The sequence below is a fragment of the Pleurodeles waltl genome, chromosome 6, assembly GCF_031143425.1.
Source record: "Pleurodeles waltl isolate 20211129_DDA chromosome 6, aPleWal1.hap1.20221129, whole genome shotgun sequence".
Lineage (NCBI taxonomy): Eukaryota > Metazoa > Chordata > Amphibia > Caudata > Salamandridae > Pleurodeles > Pleurodeles waltl.
Genome location: NC_090445.1, coordinates 607,817,993 through 607,830,305, shown reverse-complemented (window position 1 = coordinate 607,830,305; position 12,313 = coordinate 607,817,993). Strand labels below are relative to the sequence as shown.

Genomic DNA, 12,313 nt, shown 5'->3' with positions numbered 1-12,313 from the left:
TTGCATAAATAAACCTCCCTCTGGTGCTCCCTGAAGGTCAATGGGGTAAAATATAGAGCAGGTGAATGGTGGATGGAGGTAATCATCACCAGAACATAAGATCCAGAAAAGATCCATAAAAGAAAATGAACCCTTTCCACACCAGACGTTTGTCGAGGAGGGCCGGATACTGCATTGTCAGTATATCCACTCTTTATGTGTGATTGACAGTCATTTAGAGAACAATGTTCATTTAATTTAATTTATGCATGTTTCTTGACAAATAGGCATGAATCTGATACAATGTGACCAACTTTGGACACCTGAGGTGTACAACATAATGATGTGAAAGGAACTTGCTTACGAGAAAGAACGATTTTGTAATGATGATTTTTCAATGCTTGCATTAGGAAAGTCACACATTGAGGCAGTGGTCTCCAAACTTTTTAATGCCGCACACCCCAGTTGAAAAATAAAAGTCATTGGGCCCCCTCTCCGAATTTTTCCCAATTATTTTATAAAGTTGGCAATGTTTAAATATGTCTAAACGTATTTAAACATTGCAGTTAAGTAATGTTACCTTTTTATTAGTGCAGTAACATGTTTCTGCTTAAAACAAAACACCGTTATCTGTGTAATGCTTCTTTTGGCCAGAGCCTGGTGCCCCCCCGGGATCCCTTGAGGCCCCCCTAGGGGGGCCCGCCCCCCAGTATGAAGAACCCTGCTTTAAGGCATAATGATAAGTGTGATGTGCTTGAAACGCAACAAAGATTCTGATTACGCCCATACTGGAGAACTTTAAAACAAGTTGAATAGTTTTCACATGGAATCTCAGATGTCAGTCGTGTGAGGATCTAGGTGTGAAAAAGTTAGCACAGATCTCACTTTCTGGTACCTGGAGTCCATTTAGAGGAGGAAGTGACAAGACCCCAGAGGTCGCATCTCAGCCAATGTCTATCAGAGCTTTTGTAACTTATATTGCCTAGGAGATGGCAAAGTATGTATGTTACGCAGGCCTGCCCTATGGCTGAAGCATAAGAAGGGGTAGAGAGAGCGAGTCACCTTGTAGAAAAGGTAAAAGAATTGCTTCGCTGTTGGCTACTTAACTTGAATGTAGCCATGACATGTTGTACATGATGCGCAACAAGTTATTGAAGGCCACTTGACAGGAGAAGGGTCTTGTATTTATCACTTGAAGTAAGCCCCCTAGGAATTACTGTACAGCACAGTAGTGAGGTGATAAAAGCAAATGGATTGCTGGGAATTACATTAAGTGGATTAACCAGCAAAAGGTTGTCTTACAGGTCTGCAAGCCACTAATAAGACAGCTGAGTCAACTTTAACTGGCTATATCTCCAATCAAAAAATGGATGACCATTATTTGGAATGGTTTAAACCACACATCATGTGAAAAGGGGCTGAACGATCTAAACATATACACAGTGGAATGAAAAAAACGTAAATTCCCCAAAAGAGTAAAGCAAGGATACAAGGCTGTTTTTTGTGGAAGAGTGCTCTAAAAACTAATATTAATACTATGGGACTTGAATGAAGTATAGTAATGTTAACATTATAAAATGTGTTTTTACAGAAAGGGTGTAAATGCATGGAACAGTTTCAGTGGAAGTGATGAATTCTTAAACAGTAAATCCATTCAAAGAGGCATTGGCTGCCACACAAGATCAATAGTTTAAAGTAAGGGAAAGTAAGGCTGGAGACCATATATGCTATGTTTGTCAAAGCATTCACTGGAAATTCACAAGTCAGGTAGTCATTGTAATTTGTCAGTATTTTTTATGTTTCCAATGCTAAGACATCTGTACAAGGTATTTAATCTTTATTAGACCATTGGAAAGTTAAGAGCTACATTGAGGACAATGGAGTAGCTCTGGCCTTTAAATGGCTGTTATAAAGCCGGAGTGCCAAAATGCCAATGTTTGTCATCAAGTTTCTCCCTTTTAAATTTAGAACATTCTTCCCTTAGTGGGTAGGATGTTCTAATAGTCTTATAGCACTTCTGCTCTGGCTATACCAGATGTTAAAGACCCTGTCCAACGTTATAGCTATAACTCAGGTTCAGGGCCTTTAACAATTTGTACAACCCTCAGCAGCAGACTACTAGGCTGTATTCAGACTGCCACACACAGCAGAGCATGTCTCTCAGAAATTGTGGAAAAAGGGTGCTAAAACATGTGCTGCTGACCAATCTGGCCATTCAGGTATTTAATATAATGGCTTATCCCACTTTGCTAGACCAGAACATTGTGCAGAAGAAGGACTTTATGAAGTCAGGCAATACTGCTAGCCTGTACTCTATGCATAAAATCAATAAATTAATGTTAAAATATTCCTTCCCTTCTTTTGCATATCTGGACATAACAGGGGGTGGAAACGAAGAGATCGGTGTTCTTATCCAGAGCTACATTCGAGAAATCGAAGAACTAAGGTAAGCTTTACCAGAGCTACATTGCAAACATACATGTTATGACTCCTCATTAACCAGAGGTGTAACCTATTTCTTCTTTTGGGACTCCAGGCCCTGGCAAATCTATGGAATTTAACTAAACTTTGAGCAGTTTAGCTATGATTTCATTCTATAAATACAGGTATATTTTATGCTAGAAATGTTGTAAGAATTACAGTGGAAATTGCAATGAAACAAGAGTGTGACTGAGTAATTACTATTGGTCATATAGTTTGGTGGATATCAAAGTAATCAAAACATGGCAAAAAGAAAAGTAAAGCTCCTTGCATTATAGTAGACTTAAAAAAGATAAAATGGTGATTCTTAACACTTCAGCACACCTGGCAGAAATTAATGAAACCTATTTACAGAATTTGTGAGCACAGGCACAGCAAAATGAATAAATCTTACAGCAAAGGACAAAGAAAACCCACTGTTCAAGCAGAATTTACAATACCAAATGCCGAACCATGGAGTTCTGTCACGTACTATTACAATACCATAACCCTAAAAGCACACAGCTATCCTCTCTTAAGACTTCTGTAACAAACTAGAAACTACTATACTACCAAAGCAGACACCTTAGACCCGTTCCTAGCAAACAAGAGAGTCAGCTATCACCAGATACCACCTAAGAAAAGCACTCTGCATAAAAATTAACCCATCTCTTTTGTGCTGCTGAGAAATCCCAATTACAGATTTTCTAGACTTTGTGAAGGGCACAGGCCCACCTGGATGACTGTCAAAATACTTATTGTATATTCAAGAAAGTTCTACTGTCAATATCAGTGGTCATACCAACATTGAACATATTGTTAATAATAATTATCTATCCAAGTGAATCGTTCCTAGAATATAACAAATCACATACATATAACCAATAATCAAAAGAAACAATCTGGACGTGGAGACCCTAATAGCTACAAACCAATTTCTAATGGACTCTTCTGTTGAAGACTCTTTGAAAGAAAAGCTTTTCTGCAGGTCTCTCAGTTTCTAGAAAATTGCCACTTACTCAAACTACCAAGCAGGTTCCTGCCCAGGAAAGGGAACAGAACGGGCCCAAATTATAAAAACAGATTACTTCAAAAAAACACTATAAACCAAAATTGTGTAGCAACACTTCTTCTGGATATCAACGCATGGTTCGACACAGTACATCACCAATAAATCAGTATTGATGGTATAACTCTTGCCTGGACCTATTCCTGCCTTTGCAGGGCTAAGACAATACATTTGCACTCCTTCTCCTCAACATCTTACAAAATGAAGACAGGAATTCCTCAAGGATCTATCATATCTGTGATCCTCTGTAATGTATACATGGAACCATTACCAGAGGTAATCAACAGTTTTGAACTTATCTTCTACAATTATGCAGATGACACACAAGTAGTACTCAAACTGGAAAATCCCAAAGACATAGAAAACTCTAAGCTCAAAAACCTTCTTAAAACACTAGATGAATGCATGACATGTACCTGTCTCAATCTAAATGCATCAAAAACAGAAATACTCACTTTTGAAGACTAGAAAACCAATGATCCAATAACACTCTGGCCAGAGAATCTAAGACCAACCCCAAACATGTTAAAAGAAGTTTAAAGCATTGTCATTGTCATGGACTTTGCACTCTTAATGAATGCCAAGTTGATTAACTAACCGAGTCAGCCATCTACGCTATGAAGATATTTCATCACATTGCCCCATCTTGGATTTCTACCAAAGGATCCACAAAAGCAACAACATCATTCATCCTCTCACAAGTTGATCACACAAATGGTCTCCATCACAGGATTCTTCTCTGAGCCATGACATGATGCCGATTCTGATTAGAAACTGAGCTACAAGATTACACACACATCCATCCAACATCTCCCCTACCTTATAGGCTGTCCACTGGTTGCCAGTTGCAACTGACATTGACAAGCAAATGGAATTTAGAAGAATGGTTAACTGTTGGCTATTGCTACCTTGATCATCATGGATTCCCTGAATCACTATCTTCTACATTATGATTCAGCATTACAACTATTACAACTGCCAGCATGCAACCAGGCACTGCAAAATCCCCGTTATAGGTCACCATTGAATGAAAACATACATTCAGGGGTTTAGGGTTGCAGCTACTTTAAACATAAAACCCACTCTTTCCTGTCATCGAAACCTGTAGTATACTCCATGGTGAAATCTTCGGTATGTGGCCATAAACTGTTGCAGGCATGTTTTAAGTTGCACATCCATGCACTAATCTTTCTAAATGCTGCCATTCATGTGGCAGACGCACCCTACATGGGGTATCATGGCAGATGAGGTATCCTCGCTCTTCTGCCACAGGACAACCTTAAACCTTCTGAAATGTTACAAGACAAATTCCACTTACCTACTAACTAGAAATGGAAATATGTACAACTTCCGCACGGTCTCTGGAGCAGACTTGGTGTACCACCCTGGCATATACAGGCCTCCCCTATAGAATGATACCTAGAGTTTTGAGGACTTTATAAAGGCATGATGGCGGGATTTATAAACCACTAATGTGTCATTTCTATCCCAGGCTTCTACTGTCACAGATGCATGAAAAGTGCCACAAGATATTACACATTGAATAAGGCCTACACCAACTGTAAAGAAATACTTGAAAAACTTGACAGAGCTGTCAGGGAATCTAGAATGAATTCTGCCTTTTTAAGACAATTCTGGATTAGTACCTGACACTATAATAACTGAACAGCGGGCCTGCTTCACCACTTGAACTGTTGAAGGTGTCGCAAGAACGGGTGTGATATGGTGCATGTCCTGCATTGTTGCTCCAACATACATGGACTATGTTTTAGAATAACGATAACTCTCAAGAGAACCTTGATATCCTGAAACCCCAAATGTGAAAGCAGATCATGCTGCCTGACATGACTGTCCTCCTTTCTTTAACAACTCATGAGTGACACTTTTTCTCCATAGCACTAACAACAGCCAGGATTTGTATTCTACACCACTGATGATCACCGCACCCACCTACTCATGATGAGCGGATAACTGGAATGTATAAAACTGCCTTGTGTGAGAGGTTCAAATGCAAATTACAGGCTATGATGGAAGTTTATCTTCAGGTCTGGTTGCTGTTTCTCGATAATAATTCATATAGTGCGCAAGTAGGGTAGTAATGAGCTAGGTCGGTTATTAGTTACTTCCTATTCTGCATCACCACCTCCCCCACTTTCCTCCCCCACCTCTCACTTTCTCTTCCCCAACCAAATTATCCTTGCCAGAATGACCACTCAGCTACCTACCTCCTCCACTAAAGCCACATCCATGTATCCACACAGCGCTCTTGGTTTTCTTCTTTGGTTCCTGTTCTTTTGCCTTTCTGCTCTTAGTTCTCTTGTTGAAATGATGCTGGTGTAAATGTACACTTTTTGGTTCTATCCTAATTTACCCCACATTATTATTACAATGTCTTCATATCATATAGTTTCAATACAATGGTGTATAGGCTGGGTTGGGTTCTGATGTTCCTACTGTCTGTCATTATCTCTTATCTTTTTTTTATTTTTTTATTACCATACTACTTTGTTGTATTACAAAGTACTCATTGTAATATTATGTTACACATGGACCTACAATGATCTTTATTCATTTACGTTAATAATGATGGTTAAAAGCAATGTTCCTCTGTACATTTTTTAAACTAAGGATAAAGACATCAAAAAGAACATCAGCACCTCATGGTCTTCTGGAATACAGTATGGTCTGGGGTCATACGTGGTGCCTCCAGGCACTATTCTGAAACAAGCAGTCTCAGATTAGTCTCAGATCTTTGCTCTGATATAAAATGTAAATGGCATGAAATTGCACATAGAAACAGTTTAAAGGGTTTGGTCCAATAACATCTAGAGTCAAAATGAATCTCTATCAGTTTCCTAGCCAATCATTAGAAAGATGCCCACATTTCTGGAATTAGAAGAACATTGAAATCAAATCGCCTTGTGACTGTGCTAACTGTGACTCTGTATAGCAGCACACTTGGCTGCATAAACACATTAATCTGTATGATAGATGCACCCTGTCATATCTACAATGATTTAGAAACTTAGTTTAATCCCAATTGAATGTAATATGGGGGTAACCAGGCCATCAAGCAGAGATTAAACATTTACCTAGTGACTGTCATTTTCTTTGGTTTACCGACGGTCATGGATAATGATGTCAATAAAAAGATTAAAAAGTATAATTAAATTGTGCACGCGGGCGATGTTTACCTAATGGTTCCAGTGGGCAACTAACTCTCTGGAAGATCCATCATGACTCCCAGCTGAATTTAATTAATCCTTTCAATTCTGGGCTCTGCAGTGGTATATGCCCGTGTCTCAGTGAGATGTTCTTACTATTTTATACTTTTGGACAGCCACGCTGTAAAATGGCGGGTCTGCCCTGATGGACGAGGAGAGGGATACTGTTTTAGCTCAAGTTACTCCCCATTACATAGTCACAGGCACCATTTCAGTTGATTAAGGAAACAAAAATTAATTTGACATGAGCAAGAAGATGACTAGAATGTTGGGACACCTGATAATGGACAGGTGTTGTCATGTATGAGCCCAAATGGTATGGGGTGATGGAGGTTGATTCACCAAAGTGAACGGGCCAGAAGAGGTGGCTTTGCAAGCTCTTTTCCCTTCATAGTATCACAGGTTAGTCGTTTTCTCCTCCTTTAGAATCTCACTAGTACCCTATTCACAGTTGAGGGGAAGAGGGAGCAGTGTGAACTGAAAAGTGCAGAAAGCAAAAAGAGTTCCATGATCCGTCTTTACATTCTCTTTCTGCTGCTGCCTCCATGAGCTCGAGACCAAGGGTAGTTAGGGCAGTACCAAGAGTATCAAAAGGCAAGCCGGAGATTGTAATTTCTACCCCTGGTGACCCCCAGTTGACATCCAAGCATGTGAACAATCAATAAACGAGAACCCTATGTGACTGTACTTGCATTGAGTCAGTTCCATATCTCAACAGTACCCTCTTGGCATAAACACACATTACAGGTCCACAGAAGCCAAATACACACTCTCACTTTTACTTATGCCTTGTTGCGTGTGCTCCTGTCTGTGCTGAACTTCAATGAGAAAACTGTGGATGGTATCTGAAAGTAAACAACACCCTGTAGAATACATGCTGTTAAAAATGCAGATCCAGCTGTTTCCAGGCTGAGCTGGACATATGCTATCTTGCACCACTCATTCACCAAATCTCAAGTTTGTAAACTCATCTAAAAGTGGGATGTGGTAGAAGAGGGGTGAAAACTCAGAATCAATCTATTATTAGTGCTGCACGACTTTCTAAAGTCGACCTTTGCTTAAATGAATCTACTGACAAGAATCTCTCTTTGGCGGTGAAGACTATCTTGCCTTTTGAATTAGAAGGGCTTGGCACAGAGGTTGCAGAGATGGGCATACCAGTGAAAATAGCATCTTGTGATAAGGTCTTCGAATCATTGAATTTCATCTAAAATCTTCTCTCCTCTTTGCAGGACTAGGCTTCTGGAGAGTGAAGCCATGAATGAGTCCCTGCGCCGTGGTTTGTCACGTTTGTCATCCCGACCTGCGTATACCATGAATGCATCCCCAGGCCCAGGATTAATAATAGGCAGCCCTGCAGTCTCCATGGAAGCAGAAGCAAGTGATGTGATTAGGCGTGCCAAGCAGGACCTAGAATGTTTGAAGAAGAAGGAAAAGAAGCAAAAAAGAAAGAGGTACAACAGGCCAGCGATACAGCCCTGCCAACCTTAGATCCAGTTAGATGCATAAAATTGCAAATATTGCTGCCAGGCTGTTTGGATCAGGTCAGAAAGATTGTAGCTGACACTGCTGGTCTTGGCATCGGGGAGATGGCAGTAGCCCTGCAAGATACTTAAGTTGCAAGTATTTTTGGGACAGTCAAACTGCAGGGGAAGTTGACAGCGACAGCCAGGTCTTTGGGATGACCTGACTGGGCTGGGAATTGAATGCTGGGCTTTTTGAGTTTTCTGAGATATGTGGCCTTTAATTACAAAACCTATATTTTCTTCCAGTCCTGAAAAAGAGATCTTCAAAAAAAGACCACCAATGCTACAAGAAAATGGTGATGAGTCAGATGAGAATGAAGCTGAAGAGGTGAGGGCATGCTTACTTATTTGTGTTTTTTTATAGGTGCTTCCAACCTCTCATTGGTCACCTCTTGGCTGCATGTAGTAGGTGGAGCTCAATAAATGGGATAGTAGTGATAATTACCAGGAATTTGTATGATGTAAAGCCTTTTGAGGTTGCATTCCGGGGCCATATGGGAAGTGTGCCACTCACACTGTTATGATTGTGAGGAAGAAGAGGTGTCAATAACCAAATGTTGTGGAAAATAGATGGTTCTTCAGATGTTTTCTGAACTTGGCATAGTCATCCTCCTGTTGTAGATGCAGGGGCAGAGAATTCAATTGAGTGGATTCTAGCCCCTTATAGGATATAGCCATCAGTTTTCTTATTCATAGTCCTGCATATTGCCATGAGACCTTTGTTAAAATATCTAAGGCAGAAAGTACAGGGTGAACAGTTTAATGAGAAACCTCGGTGCGTAGCTATGGAGTGCCCTAATCAGTGTGCAGTAGGTTTTGAAGTGTGATCTTTCTTCTTCTTGGACCCAGTGGTGGAATTTTAGACATGTCTAATGTGGCTTTGCCTATTCAGATCATTTATCTGGTGAGCAGCATAGCTCTGAATTCTTTCAACCTTTGAAATGCTCGCTGTAGGGAGTACAGTGGCTAGGCTATTACAGCAGTCAAAATGGGAAAGTACCACTGCAATTATCCGAGAATTGTTCGGGAAGTAGAGTAGCACTCTCAAAATCTCCTTTTAGTTGTCAAAGGTGGTGGAAAGCAACTATGGTAATATATAATTTCTTTGAGGGTAAATTGAAAGGTCCCAAGTTGCAAGGCTTTTTTGGGGGACTCAATTGGGTAGGCCAGGGAAGAGAGAGTGAGACTGAGAGAGAGAAAGAGAGAGAGAGAGAGAGAGACCGAGAGAGAGAGAGAGAGAGAGAGAGAGAGAGAGAGAGAGAGGATGAGGCAGTGAGGCAAATAAAGGAGTTTTCAGGTTTGTCATCCAGGCTGCAGTAGAACCATTTCAGCATGTACAAGGGACAGGCTGTCTTATAGGAGTTCATTATGGCAGTAAGGGTTGCATTGTGAAGGTGACAGAAAAGTGCCTTGGCTTGGTGAATTCCATAGTGGATATTTGTGGTTTTGGAGATGAATGGTCCCAATTCTACTTGATGGGAACAGTTTATCCTAAAGACTCACATCAGGACCAGGTAGCTGAGCTGAGGTGGACATCTTTTGAGTACGATATGTTGTTCTATGGAATCAAAGGCAGACAAGAGGTCCAAGAGGATTAGCACAGATGATAGCACTTGGTCACATGCTTCATAAAACTCTTCCCTAATGTTGAGAAAAGTGGTCTTATTGCCTCTGGGGAGACTCTAAAACCTGATTGACAGATGCTAAGTATGTTGTTTGCTTTTGCATGTAATGGCAGGTGGTGGGTAATGAATGTTTTGAATGATAGGCCAGAACTCTTAAAAGCACCACCAATTTGTCTCTTCCATTTACCCACCATTCATCCTTTACTTAAAGATCTACCGCTCGTTCATGCAGTACAAGTAGAATTGGTCCTGTTGAATTACTGTGTACTACAAAGGCGTCTGTCTTGTACTGCTTCTAATGAGATCCACTGTTCCTTTGTACAAGAAAGAAAAGAAAGTCTGTCCCTACCTGGACCAAAGAGGCAGCTATGCGAGAACTATGTACTCATATAAGTAAAGTACACAAGAAGAAGGTGGAAGATGCCACAGCGCTCGCACATCAACACAGGTTTCAGAGCACTGTCCATGAACAACAGTCTTTAAGCACATCCAGCAATGGAAATACTGTGGGTGCAAGTATTGGACTTGGACTTTAATTGAATGACCACTTGGATCAACCACATGGAATCTGCTTTGGTGTGCCCTGGCCTTTTGTTCACATGGTTTATGTAACCACTGACCTTTCTCCAGAGAGCGGTTTTGGACACCTTGGTTGGTAGGTGCCCGGCCAGTTTGGCACCCACCGTATTTCCATTGCTGGATGTGCTTAAAGAATGTTGTTTATGGACACTGCTCTGAAACCTGTGTTGATGTGCGAGCGCTGTGGCTTCTTCCACCTTCTTTTGTGTACTTTACTTGTGTAATGCCTGCTCTGCACTCACATCTTGATTGAATTGTTTTGACTATTTGATATTGCATTTTATACTGAGGTTTCTTGGTTGGATATTTGCAATTGGTCTATGAATATGGTTACATTTGATGACAATAGGGATGCGCTATTAGTGGAGATCTTCCAAGCTGGTACAAGCTTATCAACCACACATTCACTGCCCACCAAACAAGAAGGTTTAAGAATAAAATTTGTGAAACTAGAACGTTTGAAAAAACAAGAGTTATCTAGATGGTGGGACTACACCATTTTACAAAAATATATAGACAACAAACAAATCCCTAGGGGCCTGCGCATTATCCCATTCCCCTCGTTTGAAGACCTGAGACCTGAACTTCGTAAGGAGTGGGAACACCTTCTAGTTACCTCTTCTTTTGGTATGATGGATATTCTAATTTGTGATGCACAGTCTAAAAGAGATAAACTTCTAGAGGACATCCTCACACTAGAAAAGGAAATCAAGGAAATTAATCTTCCAGAAGCCAAATAAAAAAACTATAAGATACTTAAAGAAGTGTTACATAAACACCAGGAATACATTAAGGACAAAAAAATACGTAAACTCAGAAGAGACGATAGTGATTACAAAAATGGGAGAGTCTTTACCTATGCATGAAAATTTGACAATATTAAATTGGACAAACATGAGGGAATTCAGCACATGCCAACTGTGGGTGCAACCTCCATTGCTTCCACGAGTGAGACAGATCTCTCGAGTTCATGTAGTATAAGTGATAGTGACACTACTAACATAGCACACCAGTCCAACGTCTCTACTAGTCACAAATCTCCTTTTTTATTGGAACTAGAAAGGTACAGGAAGGGACGAATACTAAATCGCAAAAGGGAAGAGGCTTATACAAACCCACCAGGAGAGCCAAGAGAAAAATGTACAGACTTAACAAGAGAACGAGAAGGGATGATCACGAGATCTACCACCCACAAGCAGAAATAACCCACACTGACCTAGATACGAACATTGAGATCGCAATTGTTAACCTCACAGATGTCAAACTTAGTGAACAACAAATAAAAATCTTGAGCAAAGGTTTGGGTTTCGTGCCTTCATCATTACCCAATTTCACTGAATTACACGTCAACCTGTTTAAATTTATTCGTAAATGTAAACTTTGTAAATTTTTTGAAGGTAAAACGGTTCGGTCTGATTCTCACATACCATCTCCGTGCCCAGTTAGCAACTTGGCCATCAAGGACATAAAAGATATCCAGACTTTTCTTTCTTTGGAACATACGTCGAGTTTTTCTCCCTCCCTGATGGAGATTTTATCTGCCCTGGATATTGACCAGTATCCGAATATTGATAAACCTCTTCCAAATTCACACCCAGTCTAGCAAGTGATAATGTTATCGATATTTTCTATAAACGTGTCACATCTGACCTATACCAGTTAGAACATCAATACCGTGCGGGTCGCAAAAACATCATACACAACGTTACTGGTCCTGAAAGAGAAGCCCTCCACTCCCTTACCAACATGAAAAACATAATCATTAAGGAAGCCGACAAAGGGGGCAACATTTTCCTTATGAACAAATTGGACTACGTTGGGGAAATAGACCATCAACTCAATGACACCAAT

General features: G+C 40.4%; 1 protein-coding gene across 3 annotated transcripts in view; it reads left to right on the top strand.

Moving 5' to 3' along the window:
- Positions 1-12,313, top strand: part of KIF21B (kinesin family member 21B) — a 357,661-nt gene that overhangs the window by 161,538 nt on the left and 183,810 nt on the right. For all 3 annotated transcript variants that reach the window (XM_069238888.1, XM_069238887.1, XM_069238886.1), the window contains exons 10-12: positions 2,362-2,425; positions 7,965-8,186; positions 8,505-8,586. In XM_069238888.1, coding sequence (XP_069094989.1) covers positions 2,362-2,425; positions 7,965-8,186; positions 8,505-8,586 — 368 coding nt within the window. The remainder of the gene's footprint in view (positions 1-2,361; positions 2,426-7,964; positions 8,187-8,504; positions 8,587-12,313) is intronic.